Source organism: Pelophylax lessonae (genome assembly GCF_965119305.1).
Source record: "Pelophylax lessonae genome assembly, chromosome: 5".
In the NCBI taxonomy this organism is placed as follows: domain Eukaryota; kingdom Metazoa; phylum Chordata; class Amphibia; order Anura; family Ranidae; genus Pelophylax; species Pelophylax lessonae.
Genome location: NC_138772.1, coordinates 239,799,420 through 239,823,508, shown reverse-complemented (window position 1 = coordinate 239,823,508; position 24,089 = coordinate 239,799,420). Strand labels below are relative to the sequence as shown.

At 44.1% G+C, this 24,089-nt stretch overlaps 1 protein-coding gene across 2 annotated transcripts in view; it reads left to right on the top strand.

The window, feature by feature from the left end:
• Nucleotides 1–20,060, top strand: part of RECK (reversion inducing cysteine rich protein with kazal motifs) — a gene marked incomplete at its 3' end in the record, with an annotated part of 1,214,950 nt that extends 1,194,890 nt beyond the window's left edge. For both annotated transcript variants that reach the window (XM_082258598.1, XM_082258597.1), the window contains exons 20-21: nucleotides 11,106–11,258; nucleotides 19,845–20,060. In XM_082258598.1, coding sequence (XP_082114724.1) covers nucleotides 11,106–11,258; nucleotides 19,845–20,060 — 369 coding nt within the window. The remainder of the gene's footprint in view (nucleotides 1–11,105; nucleotides 11,259–19,844) is intronic.
• Between the last annotated feature and the right edge of the window lie 4,029 nt (nucleotides 20,061–24,089).

Here is a 24,089-nt window from a genome sequence, read left to right as displayed (position 1 = left end):
AAACATGAAAACTGAACCAAGCCAGGGTGTTTCAGGCGCCAAACCTCAGACCAGTCCACCTCCACCAAGAAGCAAGAGAGGGCCGTGCCTCTTGCAGAAACAGAGGAGGGGGAGGGGGGATGCCTATCCCTGGCCGGGTCCAGTATACCATTAAAGTCTCCAATAACAAATAACGGAATACCCATTTTGTCCATCGTAAATTTCAGTAATTCTCTAAGAACTGCAGAAGAGAACGGGGGTGGAACGTAGACCACCGCCAGTATACAAGTACCTGAAACAGCATACAGTGCAAAAAGACAAACCTCCCCTCCGGATCGACCTGCACCCCCAATTCCTGAAAAGCCAATGACCTGTGAATCAGAACACTGACACCCCTGGAATATGTAGAGTGGGTGGAGTGGTACCCCAGCCCACCCAAAAATACCTCAAACAACCCACAGAGTCCCTCATCAGATGTGTCTCTTGTAGGCCTATGACGGCTGGATGGTATCTCTTCAGTTGTTTTGCAACCATGGCTCGCTTCAATGGGCATCCGAGGCCTCGGAGGTTCCATGAAACTACTGGCACTCCAGCCATGGCAAGGGAGATAAAAAATGAGTGGCTCTGGCCCTTTGGCTCCAGCCGCGGGCACCAGAGCAGAAACTGGTACTTATAAAGGAGGGGATCAGTGGTGTGGCAAGTCCAAGTAGGTAGTCCAAAAAGTTGAACGTGGGTGGAGTTCTCTCAAAAGCAATTATGTGAACAAAGGTGCTAATTCTCAATAGAGCAAGGCACAATGGCACCTTTTCACAAACCTGAAAGCGAACGGGCAGCCCAGTCCAGGTGAACCCGGCAACAGCCGAACAGTTCAGTAGTGGCCGCCCGCCCAAGAAAGCACAACTGTGCATAGAAAGTATGGTGAACCACATCAGAGGTGTGATGAAACCCATCAAAGCCCAGTTATACACACAATGATTGGAGCTTTGCTGTCCAAACGCACAACTGTAAACGTCCCTGGCCGGGCCAGTATTAACCCCCACCTGGGATCACATCCATAGGGTAGTAAACCTGGAAACAATAAGTACCGGTTGCTCTGTCATTCCCCCCTCACTCTCCGGGGTCTTCTTGGCGCCTGCGGCAGAGAGAGGGCTCGTGGATATCCAGCCAATTTGCCGCATCCGCGGCTGTGTCAAATAATTTTGCCCTTCCTTCATGCGGGGTACAACATGGCATATATCAGGCCAAGGTGGCGAAGACGTTGTTTGACATCAATAAATTTTTCTCTTTGCTTTTGGACCTTGGCCGAAAAGTCAGGGTAAAAGGACACTCTGGTTCCGTTGAATCTAATGTCAGCCTTTTCTTTGGCCAGACGTAAAATCTTCTCCCTATCCCGATAGTGTAGTATTTTTGCAAGCATTTGCCTGGGGGCATTGCCAGGCAGGGCCCTTGTGGGGACCCGGTGTGCCCTCTCCACCGCGAACAAGGGGGAGAAGGAGTCCCGCCCCAAAAGTCTCGCTCAGCCAAGTTTCAACAAAGTCAGTGGGGTCCCGTCCCTCCACCTTCTCCGGGAGCCCCAGTATGCGGGCATTGTTACGCCGCAGGCGATTCTCGATGTCATCCGTTTTGTCCTTATTTGCTTGTGCTTGCCTTGCAGTAGCTCTGGATTCCGTAATCAGCGCAGGGACTTGGTCCTCCAGGTCGTAGATGCGACTCTCTGTGGCCGTGGTGCGCTCGCAGATTTTTTGTAAATCCTGTCTGAGGAGAGCAACCTCCTCAGTGAGACCCCCCAGCCTGTCTTTCACTGTATTCACTGAGGCAGTACATCTATGCACAGCTTGTAAGATTTGGCCTAGGGTGGGCTGATCAACCTCATGTGTATCCCCCTCTGACTCCAAATCCAGAGCAGGCTGCTTAGGGATCCCTGCGTCCCCCAGGCCGCATGACATGTCCCCAGGTACCTGTGTGTCCGCAGGGTATGCAGAATCAGCAGCGCCGGTTCCCTGGATGTCGCAGAGCCGCTTGGCATACAGAAGGATGTCCCCTGTGCTGTCTTTGCCCCCAGGGCGAGTCGATTTAGGTTTGGTGACAGTGTCTTTATTCTTCTCCAGCCCGCGGGATGCATGCTGTGGTGTCCCAGGGCCGGCACCATCTTGGCTGACAGGGACAGTCCCACCGCCTTCTTTCTGCTTGCTCCCCCTGGTCATGGCGGCTCCAGAACGCAGCATGCAAGGTATCGCTGCTTGCAGGGGAGACTCAGGAAGCGGAATCCGGTGGTCTGGTAGAGATAGCCGGCTGGGGCAAGAAGTGGATTACCGAATCAGCGGCCGGAGCTCCCTGAGATGCGACTTCTCACATGCTCGTGCGGCCACGCCCCCCCCCCCTCCCACAAGGTTTCATTAATACTCAATGTTTTAACTTGTATTTAAGCCAGATTGTTCCTGCTTGAGGTGAAACATGTTGGATCCCAAACACATGTGAAGAACAGCCTGTAGATCCCAACAGTTCTGCTACCTGTCTAGCGTTCCTTTTTGAGCTAAAAATACTAAAACTTTTCCCATGCACTTGCTGTTCCCAGACATCCTGTACATAGAGTGGGAAACTCCTGATAAACTGTTATGCTCCTCTTATATACATTTTTTTCAAATGTATTCATTAGTTCCCTAAAATTGCACATAGAATCCTCTAGATTGATCCTCTTGGCCCCTGTAGATGTGTACTTTCAAATTCTGTTTTTCTAGCACAACAGTGTTTTCTTTGTTTTTCTGTGGGTCTCCAGCTCTTCTAGTTTGTAGCCCTGCCATTCAGCCTGCCTTCCACACCCTGTGTGTTCACCAAGATTTTTGCTTCTCTTGTTGCATTCCCAGGGCATCCTCGATGTGGGATACTATATCTGGAGGAGTGCCTGTTAAGGAACTGCTGGCATAAGGCTTTGGCAACAGGTTAGCAAGAACATTTCAGACCTTAAAGGTTCATTTCTCCTGAACCTTCAGTGATCTGCACTGGTGTGGACTCCATTGCTTGGAGTATTATTTTTTATTATTATACAGGATTTATATAGTGCCGACAGTTTGCGCAGCGCTTTACAATATGAGGAAAGACAATACAGTTACAATACAATTCAATACAGGAGGATTTAGAGGGCCCTGCTCGTTAGAGCTTACAATCTAGACGTATCTGGGTCCCATCAGCCAGTTACATTTCAGACCCCCTACATCTCAACATCATGGTAAAAATCTGTTCTGTCTCTGGACAACCTGATGAATTGATGGCTCAGGAATTCAGCTCTGGATTTGGGAAAATATTTTTTCTAATCTCTTGGATTATCCTCACAACAGATGCCAGTCTAACAGGCTGGGGAGTAGTCTTAGACACAATGTTGGTGCAGGGGATATTTACACCGGTGGGGTCCCATCTCCCAACCAACATTCTGGAGCTTGGGGTCATTTGGTTGTCCCTACAACACTGGACATCCCAGTAGTAGGTCATCTGATTGGGATCTAGTCAGACACCGCCATGGCATTGCAGTACATCAACCATCAAAGTGGAACCTGAAGTCTTTCCACAGCAAGAGGAGCAGAATGGATTTTGTCCTGTAGAACTTCACATTATACCCTTTTCTGTCTTTACATCCAAGGCATGGACAATTAGCAAGCAGTCTTTTTCAGACAGCAGTCGTTGGGTCAGGGAGAATGTGCCCTACAGAAAAAAGTGTTTCAGAACCTGTGTCACAGGTGAGGAAACTACTTGTCCTCCAGGATAAACAACAAATTAGAAGGGTTTGTCTTAGAGTGCAGAGATCTTCTGGTGGAGGCAGTGGATGCTTTGGTGGCTCAGTGGGATCAGTTTATTCTGATCTACACCTTTCCCCTCCTGAAATGCCTTTCTTGTGTGGTCTGCATGATCTATATTGAGAGCATTCTAGTGATCCCCATAGCTCGCGTTTGGCCCCAGCACATGTGGTATACAGACCTGACTCAGACTCCTGCTAGGCACTCCATGGGCTCTTCCAGATCATCGGAGTCTTCTGTTCTAAGGACCAAAATTTGGTTAGGTGTGGGCAAGTCCACCAAGTATGGCGGGAATCTCATTATCTGATTCCCATTAATCTCTAACTTCCTTCCTGTTTTCTGACATCACACCCTATTCCTGTTAACTCCTTTCTGGGGGTATCTGCCTTAATGGGAATCAGGTGTAGAGAGGAGGCATTGGACTATATATAATGGACATTTTACACCACCCTGTGATAGCTTTTGACAACGTCCTGTGGAAACACGGCAGGTGACTGCGGGTGGTGACGTCAGATCCGGCTGGTGACACGCAAGTGGCAGCGTACTTCCAGTTCCCAATTTTTATGCTTGTTTTACCTTTTTGATTTTGACTTCTATTGATTTTTGAACTTCGTTATTTTGTGCGTGTGTGTGTGTGTATATATATATATATAAAGTTTATGCTACACATTTCATAGTGGGAGCGCCCTTTTTACACATCTATATATACACACGTTTTAGCAGATGGATGGTCAGTCCTCATCTGATGCCAGTTTTAGAGGTGAAGTCCTTCAGGCAGCTCTTTTGAGCGGAAAGCAGTTCCCCGTTTTCTGTTGTTTTATATCAGACCTGTTTGCATTTTGTTTGCTATGTTGCCCACCCCTCAACCGGATTGCTGTTTGATGTTCCAATTGCCACTGGATCCTGTGTCCATCGATGAATGACAAAGAAAAGAGTATTTTTGCATGCACCATGTGGGGGAGGGGGAGGGGGCGAGGTTAATTGAGGAACACAGCCCCTACCACCTTGCGTTTAGTATCCTTGCTTTCAGTACTGCTTTGATACAAGGAGGTGTGCTAATGTTTTTTTTTATTATTTTTTTTTTTTTTACCAAAGTATACATTTTCCCATAGGAAGTAATATAACCCAACTGTCCCTGAATCCTGTGTCTAAACAACAAGAAAAGGATTTGACAATAAGTACAAAAAAGCAATAATATATTAATAAATGATCTAGAGGAGGGGATCTCTAGTACAATCTCAGTATTTGCGGATGATACTAAACTAAGCATGCCAATATCTTCTATGCAGAATGTGGAAACCTTACAATTGGATCTGAACAAAATAATGGGGTGGGCAACTACATGGCAGATGAGGTTTAATGTTGAAAAATGTAAAGTAATGCACTTGGGTGCCAGAAACCAGAAAGCAAGCTACTCACTAGGGGTGGAACCTCTGGGTGAGTCTAGGATGGAAAAGGACCTGGGGGTACTGGTAGACAACAGGCTTGGCAGTGGCATGCAACGCCAAGCCGCTGCAAGCAAAGCCAACAGAATACTGGGATGTATAAAAAAGGGGATTCACTCCAGAAATAGAGATTATTCTCCCGCTCTACAAGATTCTGGTCCGGCCACATCTGGAGTATGCTGTCCAGTTCTGGGCACAGGTCCTCAGGAAGGATGTGCTGGAACTGGAGAGAGTCCAGAGAAGGGCAACAAAAATAATTAGGGGAATGGAGGACATCAGCTATGAGGAAAGACTACAAGCACTGAACTTATTCTCTCTGGAGAAGAGACGATTGAGGGGGGATATGATATCAATGTACAAATACTGTGCTGGCGACCCTAGCATAAAGAACAAACTATTCAGAGAAAGTGAATGCAATAAGACACGTGGCCACTCACTAAAACTTGAGGAAAAACGGTGTAACCTTAACCACTTCCCGCCCGCCCTATAGGCCAATGATGGCGGGAATGTGGTTGTATTATCCTGACCGGATGTCATATGACGGCGGCAGGATAATACAGCCCCCCGGGGGCGCGCAGAGCGGCGATCGGTGATGCGAGGAGTCAGTCTGACTCCCTGCATCTCCGATCTCGGTAAAGAGCCTACTGACGTAGGCTCTTTACCATGTGACCAGCCGTGTCCAATCACGACTGGTCACATAGTAAACAGGAAGAGCCGTTGATCGGTTTTCCTGACAGGCACGAGTAAAGGAGCGCCGATCGGCGGCTCCCCTGACAGGGGGGGGGTCGGCACTGGTAATCAGATCATTGATTACCAGTGCAGACCCTCGGGGGGGGTGCCACTAGAACCACCAGGGATGCCCACCCATAACCCCAGGGATGCCCACCTATGACCCCAGGGATGCCCACTATGGCCACCAGGGATAGCAATCAGGGCTCAGGGAGCCCCCCATTGCCCTCCCCATCAGTGCTGCCCGCCAGTGCCCTCCCTATCAGTGCTGCCCACCAGTGCCCATCATTGCCATCTATCAGTGTCGCCCACCAGTGCCCATTATTGCCCACCAGTGCCACCTATCAGTGCCAACCAGTGCCGCCTATCAGTGCCACCTATCAGTGCCCATCAGTGCCACCTATCAGTGCCCATCAATGCCGCCTATCAGTGCCCAGCAGTGCCGCCTATCAGTGCCCACCAATGCTGCATATCAGTGCCTATCAGTGCCACCCAATCAGTGCCTGTCAGTGCAGTCTCATCAGTGCTCATCAGTGCAGGAAAAACGTATTTACAAAATTGTATAACATAAACAAAAAAAATTTTTTTTTTTTCAAACTTTTCGGTCTTTTTTTATTTGTTTAGCAAAAAGGAAAAAACCCAGAGGTGATCAAATACCACCAAAAGAAAGCTCTATTTGTGGGGGGGGGGGAAATAACATAAATTTGGTGTAGGTACAGTGTTGCATGACCGCGCAATTGTCATTCAAAAATGCAACAGTGCTAAAAGGGGAAAATTGGCCTGGGCAGGAAGGGGGTGAAAGTGCCCGATATTGAAGTGGTTAAAATACGTAGGGGGTTCTTCACTGTAAGAGCAGTAAGGATGTGGAATTCTCTTCCACAAACAGGCGTATCAGCAGGGAGCATCGATAGTTTAAAAAAACTATTAGATGGGCACCTTAAAGACCACAACAAACAGGGGTATTCAATGTACGGTTAACAACAAACACAAGCACATCATAGGTTAAACTGGATGGACTGATGTCTTTTTTCAACCTCACAAACTATGTAACTATGTAAACTCAAATAAGTGCCTAACTGCTGTTGTATTAACAACACCACACTATGTTCAAAACAAGCATGAAAAACACGCCCAGATACATCTATATATATATATATATATATATATATATCTTTTAAACAACAAATTTAAATGTGCAAACACCAATTCAGTGTAAGATAAAAACAAAAAGCAACAACAATCATAACAGGTCACTGTGCAGTATGCAATCTGTACATCCATCACCAGCATTAGTGTCTAAAATGATAACAAAAGTTCACCGTGTTTCTTTATATAAATCCTTAATCCAGAGTGCATGCCAACTAATGTATCCCATCACAGCTCTGTGAGACAGCAACTCACCAGCATGGATTGCCTCTCTTTTATCAGAGATCTACACAGCTCACTCACAAAGATTTACTTAAGCAAGTGCAGCTGCTTCTCCTCTGACAGTTCCTCTTCTCCTCTTATTTCCCCCCTTCACACAAGCATAGTCACAGGAAAATGTGAAATCAAATACATCGCAAAGCATCGTAATGTCTAAAATCAAGAAGTCTTTATTGAAAGTAATGTATTTACAAAAATCTCTCTTCCTAGGCAATACAATCATATAACCCCTAGTGCAGGTCCCGGCTGGGTAAAAAATCTCCAGATGACATGTTTCGTCATCATCCCCTTGAAGTAATTTGATGAAATGCATTTGGAAGTGGCTTAGAAGTATTCCAGGGCATTTAGGGAATCAGTGTGGAGTAGCTGATGGGTAGAGCAGCTGGCTATTGCTCCATTGTCAGCAGGAGATTGTTTACCCAGCCAGTACATCCACTAGGGTTATATTTTTGTGTTGCATATAAAGAGAGATTTTTGTGAGTACATTCATCTTCAATAAGGACTTCTTGATTTTAGTGGTATCACACTGTGCACTTTATTTCATTTCACATGTTCCAGTGAATATGCCTGTGTGAAGAGGGAAACAGAAGAGGGACTGTCAGAAAAGAAGCAGCTGCACTGGCTTAAGGGAATCTTTGGAAGAGAGCTGTGCCAATCTCTGGTTATTGAGAGGCAATACATGCTGGTAAGTTGCTGTCTCACAAATCTGTAATAGGATACACTGCATTGGCATGCACTCCGGATTTAGAATTTATATAAAGAAACACAGTGAACTTTTGTTATAATTTTGGACACTAATGCTGGTGGATGGATGTACAGATTGGATACAGCAGAGTGATATTCTATAAGTTTTGTTACTTTTCTTTGTATCTGTTTCTATCTTACACCAAAGTGCTCATTTATGTTACTTTTTGTTTATTTCTTGGGCTTGGTTACATAGTTACATAGTTTGTGAGGTTGAAAAAAGACACCAGTCCATCCAGTTCAACCTATGATGTAATGTATTAGTACATTGTATACCCCTGTATATTGTGGTCTTTAAGGTGCCCATCTAATAGTTTTTTGAAACTATCGATGATCCCTGCTGATACGACTGCTTGTGAAAGAGAATTCCACATCCTTACAGCTCTGACAGTGAAGAACCCCTTACGTATTTTAAGGTTAAACCGTTTTTCCTCTAGTTTTAGTGAGTGGCCACGTGTCTTATTGTATTGCCTTTCCCTAAAAAGTTTGTTCCTTATGCTAGGGTCGCCAGTACAGTATTTGTACATTGATATCATATCCCCCCTCAATCGTCTTCGCCAGAGAGAATAGGTTCAGTGCTTGTAGTCTTTCCTCATAGCCAATGTCCTCCATTCCCCTAATTATTTTTGTTGCCCTTCTCTGGACTCTCTCCAGTTTCAGCACATCCTTCTTGAGGACTGGTGCCCAGAACTGGACTGCTTACTACAGATGTGGCCGGACCAGAGTCTTGTAGAGTGGGAGAATAATCTCTTTATTTCTGGAGTGAATCCCCTTTTTATACATCCCAGTATTCTGTTGGCTTTCCTTGCAGCGGCTTGGCATTGCATGCCACTGCCAAGCCTGTTGTCCACTAGGACCCCCAGGTCCTTTTCCATCTTACATTCACCCAGAGGTTTCCCCCTAGTGAGTAGTTTGCTTTCGTGTTTCTGACGCCCAATTTACATTTTTTAACATTAAACCTCATCTGCCATGTAGTTGCCCACCCCATTATTTTGTTCAGGTCTGCTTGTAAGATTTCCACATCCTGCATAGAAGATTTTGGCATGCTTAGTTTAGTATCATCCGCAAATACTGAGATTGTACTAAATATCCCCTCCTCTATCAGATCATTTATGAATAAATTAAACAAGATTGGTCCCAGGACAGAACCTTGGGGGACCCCACTTTCCACACCCGCCCAATCCGAGTACTCCCCATTTATCCCTACCCTCTGGACTCTCCGCTGGAGCCAGTTCTCTATGCAGGTACTCACCCTGTGGTCCATACCTACATTCCTTAGTTTGTACAGTAAGCGTTTGTGGGGAACGGTGTCAAAGGCCTTTGCAAAGTCCAGATACACCACATCCACAGGCTTACCTTTATCTAGGTGGCAGCTCACTTCATCATAGAAGGTTAATAGATTGGTTTGGCAAGAACGATTTTTCATGAATCCATGCTGATTACTACTAATAATACCATTTTCATTACTAAAGTCTTGTATGTGGTCCCTTAACATCTCCTCCAAAATCTTGCAGACTACTGATGTTAGGCTGACCGGCCTAAAGTTACCCGGGATATATCTCGGTCCTTTTTTAAATATTGGCACCACGTTGGCTTTTTTCCAATCAGCTGGCACCATACCGTCTGAACACTTCACACTACTGCAATGTGATTTTGATGCCATTTTCAGTGCGATTATGTAGTGCAATTTTGGATGTGGTTATGGATGTGATGTGGATGTGGTGTGGATGTGGATGGTTATGAATGTGGTTATTCTATCGAGCCAAATTTCAATGCAATTACACCAAGGTAACACAGGAACCTTTTGCAAAATGGCACTGCTGTTTTATCATGGTTACATGATAGTTTGGGTTTTTTGGGGTTTTATTCGAGATGTGCAAAGAGAGATCACACAAACACTTAGAAGTATAACATTTAACTAAGTATTGACAGATACAGAAAACAAATGTAATAATTTTAGAAAATACAAGATTACTTAACTATAGATGCCTTTTTTGCCACGGACTCCCCCTGTTTGTACAGCACAGAACAATGATCAAACCAGACACATGCATAATGCAGCTCTGGCAATGAGACTCATGCTTCCAAGTTTTGGCAGTGGTATATACAGAACTAGTTTAAGAGTAAATGACCAATCATAATTGTTTAGACAGTAATATCATCTTTTAAAGAAGAAAGTGGGCTCGGCCATCCTGATCAGTTAACAATGACATTTCTTTGGTATGAAGTTAGCTAAGCTAAAGCAGTACATACGCTATATTACCAAAAGTATTGGGATATCTGTTTTTACACGCACATGAACTTTAATGGCATCCCTGTCTTAGTCCGTAGGGTTCAATATTGAGTTGGCTGTCCACAAGCTTTAGAAGTGTGTCTATGGGAATGCTTGACCATTCTTCCAGAAGCGCATTTGTGGGGTAGGGCACTGATGTGGATGAGAAGGCCTGGTAGGGACACCAAAACTAGGGGAGCACCAAGAGGGGATGTAGGACTACAACATATCTGATTTTGGGGTCAGCCAGCTTGACTAGGTGATCTACCATGTCATAGTCCTGGGTCCCCTCTTGGTGCTCCCCAAGTTTGGTTTCCCTGTCACTTATGGTTCTGGAGCAGTGCCATCTCAATTTGACCAATATTTCCCATAGACGCCTATGTTAAATGTTAAAAACCGGGAGCAGTGCCATGTCAAGCTGACCAAGATTTCCCATAGAGCTAGTGTATTTACATGCATTGAGAAGTGAAAAAAGGTATTGCTTTACTTCAAGTAAATTTTAGTTTTACATACATGCTCTGGTCCCATTGTGTACTTAAAAGTGGGGTATGCCTGTAATCTTCCTATACAAAGTAGAATTGTGTTATAAAATCATAAATGCATTGCATAAATGATGCACTTGATAATTTTCCAGCTAATACCAGCCTGTCACTTTATAACCATATTTCAAATTCTTGTTGATGGATATGCTTGTAATTCTAAGAGATCTTATTTTTTTTTAAGATAAAGAAAATGCCAATCACAGTCATGGACATCTTGCAGAAAATAAGGCCTCACATATCTGTACCCCAGTGTGATGTTTTCGGATACCTCAGCGTGGAATCAGAGCTAGTGGTCCTTGTGGTACCAGTTGATGTTCATCCTAAAGCAATACAGGTAGAGATTGCCAATTTTTGCCTTTTTTGCAGAATTCCTATGATTCAGCTATAGTTAAGCAGGCCATAGACATTTGGAGTTTAAACCGTGTATTGGCAGACTGATTGTACCCAAATTGGGTAGAACCAGCATGTCAGATTTTTCTTGCGATTATTACCAGCGGCTATAACCGCTAGCAATAATCACTGTGTTTTCTTCCCGCCCTGGACTGCTCCCTGTGAACCCCTCACAGGATAACGCAATAGTGCCGCGGCAGGGATTCGCCCATCAACACTGACTGTGTAGATGGGGAATTGAATGAAAGAAATTTGCTCCATCTATGGCTGGCTTTAGAAAAACATTTCTCAGGAAGAGAGCTACTCTAACAAAAAAAAAACAAAAAACCTGTTTATGAGAATACAATGGACCAACACGCAACTGAAAAAGATCCCAGATTACAAATAAATCTATTTCCTGACAGACTCCATGGCAGCCTACGTGTGGGTTAGTCCCGCCTCCTCCTACCTCATAGGACCCCACTCCCATAAATTTCACTCTGCCCCAGAGACCATGTTCATTTTTTGTCCTCCTCCTGTTGGATGGATATCAAGTCTTACCTCATGAAGATTTTCGGTCTATTTCCTGGTGATTTACACGATCGATTCCAGGCTGAATTCCTGAAGAGTCCAGTACGCCCTAGCTACTAGCGGGGTAGGACACGGGTGTGCAATCCCATGCATTGGAGAAGCATAAAGCCTGGCCACTGGCGGGCAAGCTGAATACGGCCAATCGTCCTAGCTACTAGCGGGAGGCCCATTAATACACCCCGAATCGATGCACTGGAGGTTTTCGTGTCCCAGGTCAGACCGTGGTTCGGAGCGTGCTTGGTAACGTATGGCAGCCATTTTTTGTATATGTATTTTGTCTTGCTGTGTTTTGGAACGCAGGTGCGTTTCATCTTGCGGCCCGGCTCTTCCTGTGTCCCAGCGCAGCTTCCGGGTCACCGCTGGGTGTCTGGGAGCGGTGCTGGCGCAGTGGAGTGGCTGTTCGTGCTCACACATGCGCACGGATGCTGTCTGTCACGGGGGGGGGGGGGGGCGGTGACGTAATCATCTGGCGGCAGATTTAAACTGCTGTCACAGTGGATCACATTGGGATTATACTGCGGGCATATGCGGCAGCTTCCCTGTGCTTGATCGGTCTCTGCTAGTGGTAAACTTAATCCTGCTGGATGTCTGTGTTCAGTCTGTGGTGTATGCAGCACTTCCTTATTCCTGTGTTTGTTACAGTCTTCCTGTTAAGAGCAGTATGGATACTTCACCGCCCCCCAGTGGCCAACCCTTACTCTACAGGTAAGAATGGTATTATTTTTACCTATCCCTGTATGGTTCGGATTTAGGGCAGTAGGGGTCATTTTTCCCTTTTCTCTTAGCCCTTCTAGGTCTGATAAACAAACTAAAGCACGCGAAGAGAAGGACCTTACTAGGTCACAACGTCATCACACTTCTCTTGGCACTAGTCGCCACAAGTCTTCTACCAAACATCACAGGGAAGGCTCCACGCTTGCATCAGCACAAAGACACCCTGATAGAAGATCTTGCTGGGGTTGTGCAGCACGTGTTTCTGATGGCAAATCACTATGCGATGCATGTTTTGCCCATGCCTCTAGAGAAAGGGGGAATGATAACCAGCAGGTGGAATCCCTGGTTAGACGAGTGGTCCAAGAATCCCTACAAAACCTGGAGGTTGACCGCACCTGTAGCCCCTCGGCTGGTATGGCAGACATCCCTGTTAGGGATAGCCTCAGTACTCCCGGCCCTTCTCAGCAGAGCATTTCCGGCTTCAACTCCTCGGATAGTGAGGACGAATCGGATACTCCTGGCACAGGCTTTGATTTTGCCTTGGTCCCTACCCTGGTTAAGGCAGTAAAGGGAGCCCTAAAGTGGGAGGAGCCAGTAGAGTCACCATCTAAACAAAGAAGGTACTTCAAGCACCTAAAGAGAGAGCGCCATAACTTTCCCTTTTTAGGTGAACTTGGTGAAATTATCTCGGATGAGTGGGGATGTGCAGAGAGGAAAAATTCTCTGGTATCCAAAGTTTCCAGGATGTACCCATTCAAGAGTGAGGATGTGAAGCACCTGGAGTCAGCGCCCCTAGTGGACGCCGCCCTCATGAGATTAGCGAGGCACGTCACTCTTATACTCGAAGACACAGTGTCTTTTAAAGATGGGCTGGAAAGAAGAATCGACACTGACCTTAAGAAGATTTATGTGTCTGCTGGAATGGCTTGTAAGCCAGCCCTAGCCATTGCGGCTTTATCCAAGGCCATGGAGGCCTGGACAATAGAGGTGGATTCGGATCTAAGGCCCGTATCAGAAGAAGTAGCCAGAGCTTCAGCAGTGAATGAGCTCAGACTGGCGGCTTCTTTTCTGGGGGAGGCTTCCCTAGATATTATTCGTCTGGTGGCCCAAGGCAATGCTCTCTTCAGTTACAGCTAAACGGGCTCTATGGCTGCGCCCCTGGCTGGCTGATCCTTCCTCCAAGCAGGCTTGGTGCCGTATTCCATTCGAAGGGTCTTCCTTGTTCGGGAACAAGCTGGAGAGCGCTATTTCACGGGCCACGGGCCGTAAGTCGGGGTTCCTCCCGCAGGATCGTCGTCTGCTGGGTCAGAGAAGGACACAGTCCAGATAATCTTCGGATAGAGCGAAGGATGCTCGAAGTTACAGACCTGGTCATGAATTCCGGAAAACATGGAGGAAAAATCCATCTTCAAACCAAAAGACTTCCAAAGGAGCCTCTTCTAGTAGCCGGGAAGCGGCTAAGTCCTTTTGATGTTGGGCCTGTCCAGACGGTTCAGGTCGGTGCTCGCCTTCTCCGGTTTCGACACGTCTGGGCAGACTCGATAAAAGATTTTTGGGTCATCAGGACACACTTGGTCGTTCTGCAGTCCACCTATCCTCAAGTTCGTTCCCACAGCTCTTCCACAGTCGGAAGAAGAAAGGCAAATCCTTTTGGCATACGTAGATGCGCTGCTGCTTCAAGGCGCAGTAGTTCCAGTACCAGCCAAAGAGAGGTTTCAAGGCCTCTATTCACCACTCTTCTTAGTAATGAAGAAGAACGGCCCCTGGAGACCGGTCATAGACCTCACACATCTAAACTCCTTTATAAAAAAGGGAAAATTCAAAATGGAGACACTGTTGACAATCCGCCAGGCGGTTCAGCCAGGAGATTGGCTTGTGTCAATAGACTTGAAGGATGCATATTTCCATGTGTCTATAGCAACAGAGTTACAGAAATACCTGCGGTTTGCTGTGGATCAACACCATCTTCAGTTTACATGTCTCCCATTCGGGCTCACATCTCCTCGAGTATTTTCAAAACTCTTATTGGCTGTGGTAGCCCTGATCAGAATCAAGGGAGTGTGTCTTCACCATTATTTAGACAACTTACTACTTCTGTCGCAAGATCGAGAGCAACTCCTGGTTCACAGAGATCTAGTCACGGCGACTTCTCGAGTTCGGCTGGTTGCTAAACTTGGAAAAGAGCCCTCTGGAGCCCACACAGGCACTTATCTTTTCGGGGCTCAATTCAATACAGTCAAGGGCATCATCTCCTTGCCTCTAGAGAAAATCCTGATTATCAGAGACAGAGTACAGCTGGCCATGTCAACATCTCATCTCCAGGTCTCGCAGTGCCTCAAAATAATAGGTACTATGGTGGCCACGACACCTATGGTGAAATGGGCTCAATGGAGGATGCGTCCTTTTCAAACAGGATTTCTTCGCCAATGGTGCCCAGGCGACATAGATCAACTGATTTGGATTTCCCCAGTAATGCGGGACAGTCCCCTGTGGTGGTGGCAGAAGAGGAATCTACTCAATTGCCATTCTATCCTTCCCATCTCTTGGGTCACGATAACCACGGACGCAAGCAACACAGGTTGGGGCGCTCACTGCCTATCAGAGATAGCCCAGGGCAAATGGAATCCTCGGTTACACAGGGAAGTTTCGAACATCCTGAAGCTTCGAGCAGCGTTTCGAGCTCTCCAAGCATTTCATCACCTTACAGTAGGAACATCTGTCCTCCTGAGGCTGGACAATACGACGGCAGTGTCGTATATAAAGCGTCAAGGGGGAACTCGCAGTCACTCTTTATTGAGAGAAGTCGAGCCAATAATGGTCTGGGCTCAGAAATACTTATCCAACCTCACTGCGGTTTTTCTGCCAGGGACACAGAACATCCAGGTGGATTTTCTCCATGGACAACGAGTGGAGTCTTCATGCCGATGTGTTTCAGTGGCTAAAATCCCTAGGGTTCCTTCCGGAAGTGGATCTGTTCGCTTCCCCGTGCAACTTCAAGTTGGAGAAGTACTACACGAGATTCAAATGCCCACAAGCTTTCGGGGTGGATGCCCTAACAGAGCAGTGGAGGTTTCACAAGGCTTACGCCTTCCCACCAGTTCCAGTCCTCCTTCGATTCCTGACGAGACTCAGGTCGGAAGAAGTGGAGGCTCTTGTGATAGCCCCATATTGGCCGAACAGGCCCTGGTTTCCAATGCTACTACAGCTGAGCTTTCGCGAGCCAGTTCCACTACCTTCCAGGCAGGATCTCCTGTCTTAGGGAACGGTGCTACACCCTTGCCCGGCCCATCTGCACCTGATGGCCTGGTTTTTGAAAGGGAAAGGCTGGAGGCATTAGGGTATCCAAGTGGAGCTATCTCCACACTGTTGAATGCGAGAAGAGCTGGAACAAATAGTCTACGAAAGGATATGGAAGAAGTTCATGTCTCATATCCCCGGAAATATGGATGTGCAAGGCACTCCAAAGGTTCAACACATTTTGAGTTTTCTACAATCTGGCCTGGATCTGCCTTTACCAGTCAGTTCTCTTCGAGTTCAAGCGTCAGCTATCTCGGCTTTCACAGGAACATCCTGGGCAAAGCATCCTCTAGTGAGGCAATTTTTCAGAGGAGCTTCTAGGCTCAGACCACAAAGGAAGCCCAGATTCCCTAAGTGGGATCTTCCACTTGTTCTGGATTTCTTTGCAGATCTCAGAAAAGATAACCTGGTTCAACTCTCCATCAAAGAATTGTCTCTTATAGTAGCGTTCCTGGTGGCAGTCGCCTCAGCAAAAAGGGTCTGAGCTAGGAGCTTTGGGATGCAAAGAACCCTTTTTGTCGTTTTTTTCCCGTATTGGGTGGTTCTGATTCCCATGTTGGATTCGCATCCAAAAGTATCCTCTATTTTTCATGAAAATAAGGAAATTGTCTTGCCAACATTCAAATCCTCTGACTCTGCGACTCATCCACTGGATGTAGGGCAAATTCTGAAACTATATCTGGAAGCCACATCTCATTTCCGCCATTCGGATTATTTGTTTGTCCTGTTCTATGGGAAGAATAAAGGCTTGCGTGCTTCATCTAGAACGATCGCATCTTAGATTGTCCAGTCCATTCAATGGGCCTATAGAGCTAAAGGTTGGCTCCCCCGGAGGCGGTGACAGCGCATTCTACAAGAGGAATGTCGACTTCTTGGGCAGCGTTTCGTCATGTGGCTCCCGAAGTTGTATGCAAAGCGGCCTCATGGTCCTCAATCCACACTTTCATGGCTCGTTATTGTGTCGAGCCAGCTTCTTTATCATCTGTTGATTTTGGTTTGCGGATACTATCAGTTGATGGTGCAAATTAAATTTCTTTTGAACAGCAGATTGCCCACCCTGGTGTGTTTGGCTAGTTATTTCCCACACGTAGGCTGCCATGGAGTCTGTCAGAAAAACGGAAAATTTATATCAAATACTTACCGTAATTTTCCTTTCCTGATGGACTCCATGGCAGCCGGAGTCCCCACCCATCTGCCGGAGGAGGCTATTTTATGGAACATGGTCTCTGGGGCAGAGTGAAATTTATGGGAGTGGGGTCCTATGAGGTAGGAGGAGGCGGGACTAACCCACACGTAGGCTGCCATGGAGTCCATCAGGAAAGGAAAATTACGGTAAGTATTTGATATAAATTTTCCATTTTATAGACATGTTTCCTTTTGAAGCCTTTATTGTACTAAAAAAATATACACCGTGGTTTGTCTTATTTGTTAACAAACAATATCACAATTCTTGAGATTGTTTTACTAAAGACAAATGGGCTTTTCTGTTTGAAAGGGAATTTTCACTTAGCATAATGAAAGTGGCAAAAAATCACTTTGTAAAGAATACCTAAACACGTGCAAAGAAAATGAAAAAAAAATATATATATATATTTTTGCTTGCACATGATTGAATGATGTAAATAAGAAGAGCTTTACCTCATTCACTAATCTAAGGGAAAAATTCCTGCCTTTAGTATATCTTTCCCCACAACCCAGTATATATTTCAAAAACACTCCTATATCAATGTATAAAGACACTGATATTCAGTCACCATGAGCAAGGATTTCTATGCATATAAAATATTGCAGATAATGGGGGAAGTTCAGTAAAACAATTTTCTTCCAAAAAAAAAAACCTTTTGTGGCATTAATCCCTCTTGTTAATGTATTGCCTCAAATTCATTAAGCATTTGCAACGTTTTTGTTCTGACGGCAACTTGTGCACCAAATTCAGGTAGTTCTAAAATGTGGCTTTTTTACATTGTGTTGCTTTTAATGTGCTAAATGTAAAAGTAGAGCTAATTAAGACCAACTCTCTTTTGGCGTACAGAGAGAAAAACTGGACCAGACAGATTTTGTGAAAGTGTCTCAGGTGCAGTCTAAAAGTGGCGCTGCATGAACCAAATTCGGTACAAGTATTGGACAGATCTATCGATTTGGCACATTTATCAGCACTTTTAGAATGCATGGAAGACACTTTTGATAAATCTGTCTTTGCCAGTCTTTATGAATTCTAGGAAATAGGTCTTAAAATTACAACATTCATTTATAAACCATAGGTAATATAAATCCCTCTATCACCTCATAGATGCCCTCAAATGGGTAAAACCTATGGCACAAAAGCACTCACTGGATAAATCTCACATATACAAATTTGGTAATAAGCATGCCTCTATGTAAATTATTCTTGCTCTAATGGCAACATGAGGGATATTAGTGTGTGCTATATAAAGACGAGGGATGAACACTTTGGATTGAGTTTGCTTGTTTACAATATTTTCACATGCCTGTACAGCAGTCTGACCCTGGCTAGATGTCAGATTGCACATCCCTGTTTGCTTTTCCTCTGACTGCAAAGTTTTGATAGTCAAGAAAGAAAAGGACAGATGACAACTAAGGCTTCATGCACACAGGGCTTCTGCTTAGCCCCTCTGAACGCCTTTTCTCCCAACCGGAGAAAAGCTGCTGTAAAATGTGCTGTAAAAGCGTTGTATTGCACACACATGTATGCACGCGTTCACGTTAATGCTTCTATTGGCCAAAATATTAATTTTTTTTCTGGCCATTAGAATGCATTAACGCACCTAAACACGTTTATCTATTATGCACATTTATGCACGTCCTGTGTTTTTTTCTGCTCATACGCTTCTCTCTTGAACATGCTGGTGGTGTTTTGTTTTTTTTTTTGCCTGTACACGTCTATGTGTGCATGGACACACACATAGGCTAACATATAGGTAAAAACCAAACGCGAGTAAAAGCTGCGTTTTTTAACTCTGTGTGCATAAAGCCTTAGTGGTCTTCAACTTAATTTCCACAAGGGATACTATTTGCATGGAATTTATGTACTTTACCTTTTCTTCCAGTAGTTTGTTTCCTTCTACTACATTAGTAGGTTAACAACAACTTCCTATACTCTAGGTCAGATGTCATATTGCACATCCCTTTTTGTTTATAGTCTGATTGAAAAGTTTTGATGGTCAAGAGGGAAAAATACAGATGACAGTTTAGTGGTCCTAAACAGTGGTTTTGTACAGAGTAGCCCAGATCCTCCTCATCGCGGGTCCCTCGCTGGCGCTCCTGGCCCCTCCCTTCTGCTTAATGCACCCACAGCAAGCAGCTTGCTATGGTGGCATCCGAGCCGATGCTCTGTGTCCATTTATACACGGATGCCACAGCTTACCCCCCCCTCTCCTCAATGGCTCAATGACTTTGATTGAAAGCAGCGGGAGCCAATGGGAGAATCCCAGACAACCGAGACTCTCATGCAGCATGGCTGGATGGAGATAGGGCTCTGGTAAGTGTTAGGGGGTCTGAAAGGGGGATGCTGCAAAAAGGTTTTTATTTTAACGCATAGAAAAAAAACCTTCTCACTTTAGAACTCTAATATTGGCAAGGAACAATAATGTTGTATTGAGTTTGTGTCCTTTAGCTGAGCTTCTAGTAGTTTGTGTTTCCTCCAACCGCAGTAGTAGGTTTGACCCTAGAGAATGATTGTATGGTCACATTAGACTAAATATTTAAAGGTTTAGTAGAGTTTTAATAAATCCATTTTAACAAGTTTTTTAGGAATCATTTAGTAAAGGTGGTTTTCTGTAAAGTTTTGTAGACTTTAGCAGCTTTATAAAAATAAATGACATATAAAAAAGAATCGAATGTCAAATAAAAATGCAAGCAATCCTTGTTGTAAAGCAGTATTATTATATGGGAAAATAACAGTTTTGATATCTATCTTTCTTTTGTTTAGATTGAAGCCTGCAATAAAGAAGCAGAGAAGATAAATTCTCTTATAAACTCAGACAGTCCAACTCTTGCATCTCAGGTGCCATTGTCAGGGCTCATCACATCTGAAGTTTTTATTTCGTCAACTTTAAATTCAGACTGTACAAAAAATACTTCATATATGTTATATTTATGTTCATGTCTCTTTCTTAATATTTTATATATGTTCTGCTATCTATGATTATTTCAATCAGTTGTATTGCTTTAAAAAATTTGTATTATCTGAGGTAATAAAGGTCATTTTATAAAAAAGATGTAAACTTAAAAAGGCCAATAGTCAAAATGAAAGACTTTTTTCGAGTTCTCAAATATATTCAATGACAATGTTATTTCAGATGATATCTCTATGCATTCTTTAAACTGCATATTTATTTTGTATAGATAGCGTGCTTAAAAAAAAAAAAAAATTATATATATTTATATATATATATATATATATATATATATATATATATATATAGCAGTTGCACTAGTTTGGCACCTTCAATCGGGTTTCTTTTGTAACACTGAAGATGTTTCAGCATTCATTTTTATCGCTTACTCAGGTAAAATGAGTTTCCGGAACATAACCCAGCATTTTTCATTTTCTGTTAAGGACAGTGAGGTGAACATTTAGGACAGGAGGACAGAAAAACTCATTCACAACTAGAACAACCAGGGGGTGGCCTTCAAGACCACTTGTCTTAAAATTACAACATCTTTACCCCTATGATTTGACAATTCACACTTTTAGCTTAGACAATTACCACCTGCCTAAGACTTAATGGAGCTATAATGATTGGATTATGTATATATAGTTACAGAGTTAGTCTGGTTTAAGTCCATTTAGTTCAACCCACAGAGAAAAATACACACAAACACACACAAACCTCCCTGTACACAATCCTATACCCACAGTTGATCCACAGGAAAGCAAAATAAAAAAACAATAAAGCATAATCCAATTTGCTGCATCAAGGAAAAAATCCTTCCTGATCCCTTGAGAGGCAATCGGGTATTCCCTGGTTCAACCTTACCTTATATACCATATTAGAAAGAATCCAGGACTTTCTTAAAAAAAAATTGACTGAGTTGGCCAGACCCGGTTCTTGAAGGGGTCCAGTCCGCATTTTCACAGCTTACTGTGAAGAAGCCCTAATGTATTTGAAGATAAGTCTCTTTTCCTCCAGACAAAGAATGCACCCTTGTCCTCTGTGATGACCTTAAAGAGAATAACTGAACATCAAGTTCAATTTTTGGACCACCTATGTATTTATACTTGTTGATCATTTCCTCCCTTAATCTCATCTTATCAAGAGAGAATACATTCAGGTCAGCTAATTTTTTTCATAACTGAGTTACTCCATGCCTCTTATCAGTTTGGTTGCCCTTCTCTGGATTTTCTCCAGTTCACCAATATTGTAAATTTAGAACAGAATATTTTTCACAAATCTTCATGCCTCACATCATGTTTTTGGAAACCAGCAGCTGCCTTGACACATTTCTTGTTACTTTTGTTATTAAGGTTATTAAGTCAGCCATGTGGGGAAAAATGCTGGGGTGTGTTCCAGAACCTCATTTGAAATGAGAAAGCCAATTAAATGAGTGGTGAAATATATTCAACATTACAAAACATATCCATCTAAATGTGACTAAACTATTACTAGCTATATGATGACCAGAATAAACAAAAACATTCACCGATATATATCTATTACTTTGCGCTTATATTATTACTACAATCAAAATTATATAAAATACACAGGTGTGTGTGTGTCTACGTATTAACAAAAGTGCTTCTGTTCCAGTATGGGTAAGATTGGGGATGGGCAAGAGGGTAGTGTTTGATAGTGGCACCTAGGGTGGTGGCAGGTGTGGTATTTATAGTGGAGCAGGCCCAAAAGGCATGGTTGCGAGGTAGAACATGGTCAGGTGCAATGGTCAGGGTGGGCCGGAAAGCATGTGCATCGGTCAAGTTGGGGTGTAGATGTGTGCTGGTGGGTGTTGAGGGTGGGTGGCAGAGTGCTGAGAGTGAGGAAGGGTGTGTGTGCAGGTACAGGGCTTGGAGGGTTCATTTCTAGCGTTGTGGGGGCAGGGGGGATTGTATGTGATCGCAGAGTAGTGAGAGTGGGAGATGTAGTGCTTGTTGGAGAGTGTAGTGCTGGCACTAAGTACTGACGTACCTTAAGTTCCAAGAAGTGTTGTTCATGGCTAAAGCCTTGTATGAAAATCCTTTCAGAACAGAAAAACGTGTACAAACATAAGGCCTGCCAAACACGGAGCAAATTTCTTTCCTGCAACCACAGACAGTGTTGATGCGGGAAGCCGTCCCCACCTGGAGAAGACATCGATTATTGCTAGCGATTGTAACGGCCGCTAGCAATAATCACAGGTAAAAACCCAGCATGCTGGCTGTACCCAAGTTGATCAATCGATTAACTTGGTACATTCAGCTTGCCTATACAAGGTTTGAATCTTGGCTGGTTCCTGCTGATTGTAATACATTTTATCTATGAAATTCATTAATTTGCTTATTTTTATGCCCAGCAATACAATATGGAAGATGTATGTTGAGTTTGCTTAAAATACATTTTATTTTGTTTTTATTTTCAAGTGAAGAATTTTGGAAAATGTGTATTGTCCTTTTTAATCCACAGCCAGATGTAATCTTTCTTTTCTATAACACTATATTTTATCTATTGCAGCAGAGAAAAAAAGTTATTCATTGTGGGAGTGCTGGTGTAGTGTGGTCAGTAATAATAGAAAAACATTATGTGCTTTGAGGTGTCTCCTCCACAGTTAGAGGCACAGAGTCCATATAATGTATAATATTGTATAATGTCCATATAATACACTGGTTCTACTGGAGCAGCAGGACTGGGAGGATCCGGGTGAGCATTTTGAATAAGGAGCGTCTATAACGCTATGTCAAACTGATCCATGCGGTGATCCTGCTCATCCAATCTGGAAAAAAAAATATTACAACTAGGTGGATTGCCTGCATCTTCTGAATTAATGGCCTTCGCGTAATGTCAGGGACCAAAAACCAGGCAGAAGCAGAAAATGCAGTTAAAATCACATCTTTAATGTAATAGTAAAAATAATACAGACCAGGAACATATTCAAAAACAGAAGCCAGGGTATGGAAGCCAAAACGGGTGATCAGGAAGCCAGAAGACAGCGTTGTCAGAAGCAAGAAATCAGGAACCAGAAGAAACGTCAGCCAGGCAAAGTTATAGCAGAGACACACCAGAGAAGTTGACCACGCAAAGGCACAGAGGGAATGAGCAAGGTAGTTTAAATAGCAAAAAAGGGCTGCCTGTAGGCTGGACTAATGAAGCAGGTAATAGTAACCAGATGAGTCACTCTGGAAACAATGATTGTCTGGTAATTAACTGACAGATGAGCAGCCTTGAGCACTGAGAAGAAAGCTGCTAGTAATAGCAGAAGAGCAGCCCTGACACACTTCTCTCAAATGCCCTCTTTCTGCAGAGCCCTAGCACTCTCAGGGAAAATGCTGTTTGCAGCTTGCCTAAAGGAGGCTACAAGAGATAAGGAGGCAGAATCTCTAGTGACATTAAGGCCAACATAGACCAGTTTATTACAGATATCATGCAGAAAGTTGTGCAAATCTTTCTTGCTGCCAAGAAAAGTAGGTCCAGAGATGTCTCGGAAGAAAACCCAGGACTTTCCAGGCATTCAGTCGAATTTTATTTAGTCTCTCCTTTTGTGTAAGCAGTAAGAGAACTAATTCAGCGGGGGGAGGAGGATCTGGCTCCTGCCAAGAAGATTAATAAGTCATTTCCTAGTCTTAGGCCTCATGCACACTGGACGTTTCTGGAGCTGCTGTTAGCAGCGTCAGACGTTTTTTTTTGCAGCTGCAGAACGCCCATCCATGTTATTCTATGGCCTCATGCACACATAGAGCTTTTAGGAGCTCCAAGTGGCATAGGCGTTTTACAGCTCCAAAAAAAACCCAGAAACTGTGCGTTCTGGAGCTGCAGCGTCAAGCTGTAAAAACGTCTGACACTGCTAAAGGCTGAATAACGTTGCTTAACGTGCGTTAAGCCACGTTATATGTTTTTTCTCTTCCATTCAAAATCAATGGTTCCCTATGTGAGCCTATTGATTTGAATGGAAGTGGCATTGCAAATCGGATCAGGATGCGACTTGCGCTGTGAGAATCTTGTGGGTAACTCCACGCCAAAATGGGGAAAAAAATGGCGTGGGG